Source organism: Entamoeba nuttalli (genome assembly GCF_000257125.1).
Source record: "Entamoeba nuttalli P19 unplaced genomic scaffold asmbl_6873, whole genome shotgun sequence".
NCBI lineage: Eukaryota > Evosea > Mastigamoebida > Endamoebidae > Entamoeba > Entamoeba nuttalli.
In genome coordinates this window covers 1-2,203 of record NW_008578319.1, presented here as the reverse complement: position 1 = coordinate 2,203, position 2,203 = coordinate 1, and the positions used below count along the sequence as shown (strand labels likewise).

The window sequence follows — 2,203 nt, the reverse complement described above, 5'->3', positions numbered from 1 at the left end:
GATTATTTATATTGAATGAATACGTTTTAAAACTATTTCAAACAAATGAACCAATACAAATATTTTAATCAACAAAAATAATTGAAACACAGTGTTCAACACCATTTTATGTTAAATATATTTATAAGTTTTTAAAGTTTTAATAAGAGTAGAATACATAACAAGAATATAATGAAAATAATAATAATAATAATAATAGATAATATATTCTAAAAATGAATATTAATTTAATAAAAAGGAAGTATATTGAAAAAATACAAATCCATGATACAATTATTGTCATTGTTAAATTAACAAATCAAAATTTATATCAAATAATAAATGAGTTATGAATAAACAAAATTTAATTGTAATGAATATTTTGAATATGAATAAAAGAAATAAAAATGAATGTAATAAGAAGAATAAATAATATATTTTAAATCAAGAAAATGGTAATAAAAAACATAAAAAAGAATAAGAATAATGTGATATAAACAAACTATAAATACGAAAAATGATAAAAACAAAAATGGATAATTTGGTAGATATTAAACAATAATTGAATAATTAAATAATAATATCTAATACCATTGATTTTATACTGACAATACAATACAAAATCATATAAAAATAAAATATTGATAATTGATGATTGAATATTATTATAACATTCCCAAGTATGTTATTTTTATTTTTTTAAATAAATATAAAACTATGAAGATTATAATGAATAGGTTTACCTTTCTTGAAGTTAAACAATTATTCAAATAAATAGGATAAAAAGAAAATAAATTTTCAAATAGAATTAATACAAGCAGAATAAAAATGAAAAGAATCTGATTTTTGAATAATAACTCAACTCAAAATCATTGTTTGTGTGAATCAAGAAAGAACAAAATCAAATATTATTTAATAAGAAATCAAAGAATTTTAAATATTTTATCATTTCATCAACAAATTTGTGAACAATTTGAAATAATATGAATATATAAATACAAATAAAAAGAAATAAAAAATGAATGGAACATAAAAGAAAGAAATAATTAAGAAGAGAGAGAGAATATATTTAAAGGGAAGAATTAAATATTCATTCAATGCTAACATTTATATTATTTATAGTATTAACGACTGCAATAGAGACTAACGTAAATTTAAAGGGTGAGACAGTATCAATATCAGACGTTGAACCACCATCAGGGTTATCAAAGGTTGAAGAACCACCAACAGTACCAACAAAGGTGGTAGCATCACCAGAAGGAGATTCAACAAACTCCATGACACCAGGTGCTGTATCAACAACACCTGCAGAATCACCACAATCACAAACAGGAGTAGAACCAACAAAAGGATCATCACCACTTCCACAACCATCAAAAGAACAAACACAGTCACAAACATCATCTACTCCAACATTACAACCATCAGCTGAACCGCAACCAAAAGAACCAACACTAAATACAGCAACTGAACAACCACCAACAAAACCAAGTCAAGTAGAACCATCACAATCAACAGATACAACTCAAGGACAGAAACCAGATGGGTCAGCACAAACAAAAAACACAGAATCAAATTCACTACCACAACCACCAACACAACCAAAAAATGAAGTAACAAAAACAACAGGAGTCACTGAACCAGCAACAGGACAAGCTTCAAATGCAGAACCAGCAAAAGAAAATTTACCATCTGGAGATTCAGTACCAATTCCACAAACAGAACCATCTAATGAAACACCACAGTCACAAAAACCAGCACCAGATGATGCAGGATCATCCCCATCATCAACTACAACAACACAAGACAACCCACAAACAACATCTCAAAATACAAACACACCAGTGCCAGTAACAACATCAGATAATTCACAGAAAGAATCTCCAACAACGCCAGATACAACAACTACACAATCAGATAAATCATCTGATAAACAAACGGATAAAACACCAGTATCAACACAAACACATTTACCAAACAAAAACGAAACAACAAATGGAACAGAAAATAATAAAATGAATAAAACAAATGATGAATTGAATGAACATAATAATCTTAATGGCGTGTCTTCAATCTTTATTGCTCTTTCTATTGTTATCATTTTTATTCTCTTCTAATTGATGTTATTTAACATTTTTATTTCTTCTCAATTCATTTATTAATAATTATATTTGATAATTGTAGAATTTCAATTCAGCAACGAAAAAAAAGCAAATAATTGAAA

General features: G+C 26.1%; 1 protein-coding gene across 1 annotated transcript; it reads left to right on the top strand.

Moving 5' to 3' along the window:
- Positions 1-1,076: 1,076 nt before the first annotated feature.
- On the top strand, positions 1,077-2,096 carry ENU1_161060 (IgA-specific serine endopeptidase; the record flags this gene model as incomplete). Its single annotated transcript, XM_008860836.1, has 1 exon — positions 1,077-2,096. One exon carries the CDS (start codon positions 1,077-1,079, stop codon positions 2,094-2,096), a length of 1,020 nt encoding a protein of 339 aa, XP_008859058.1.
- Between the last annotated feature and the right edge of the window lie 107 nt (positions 2,097-2,203).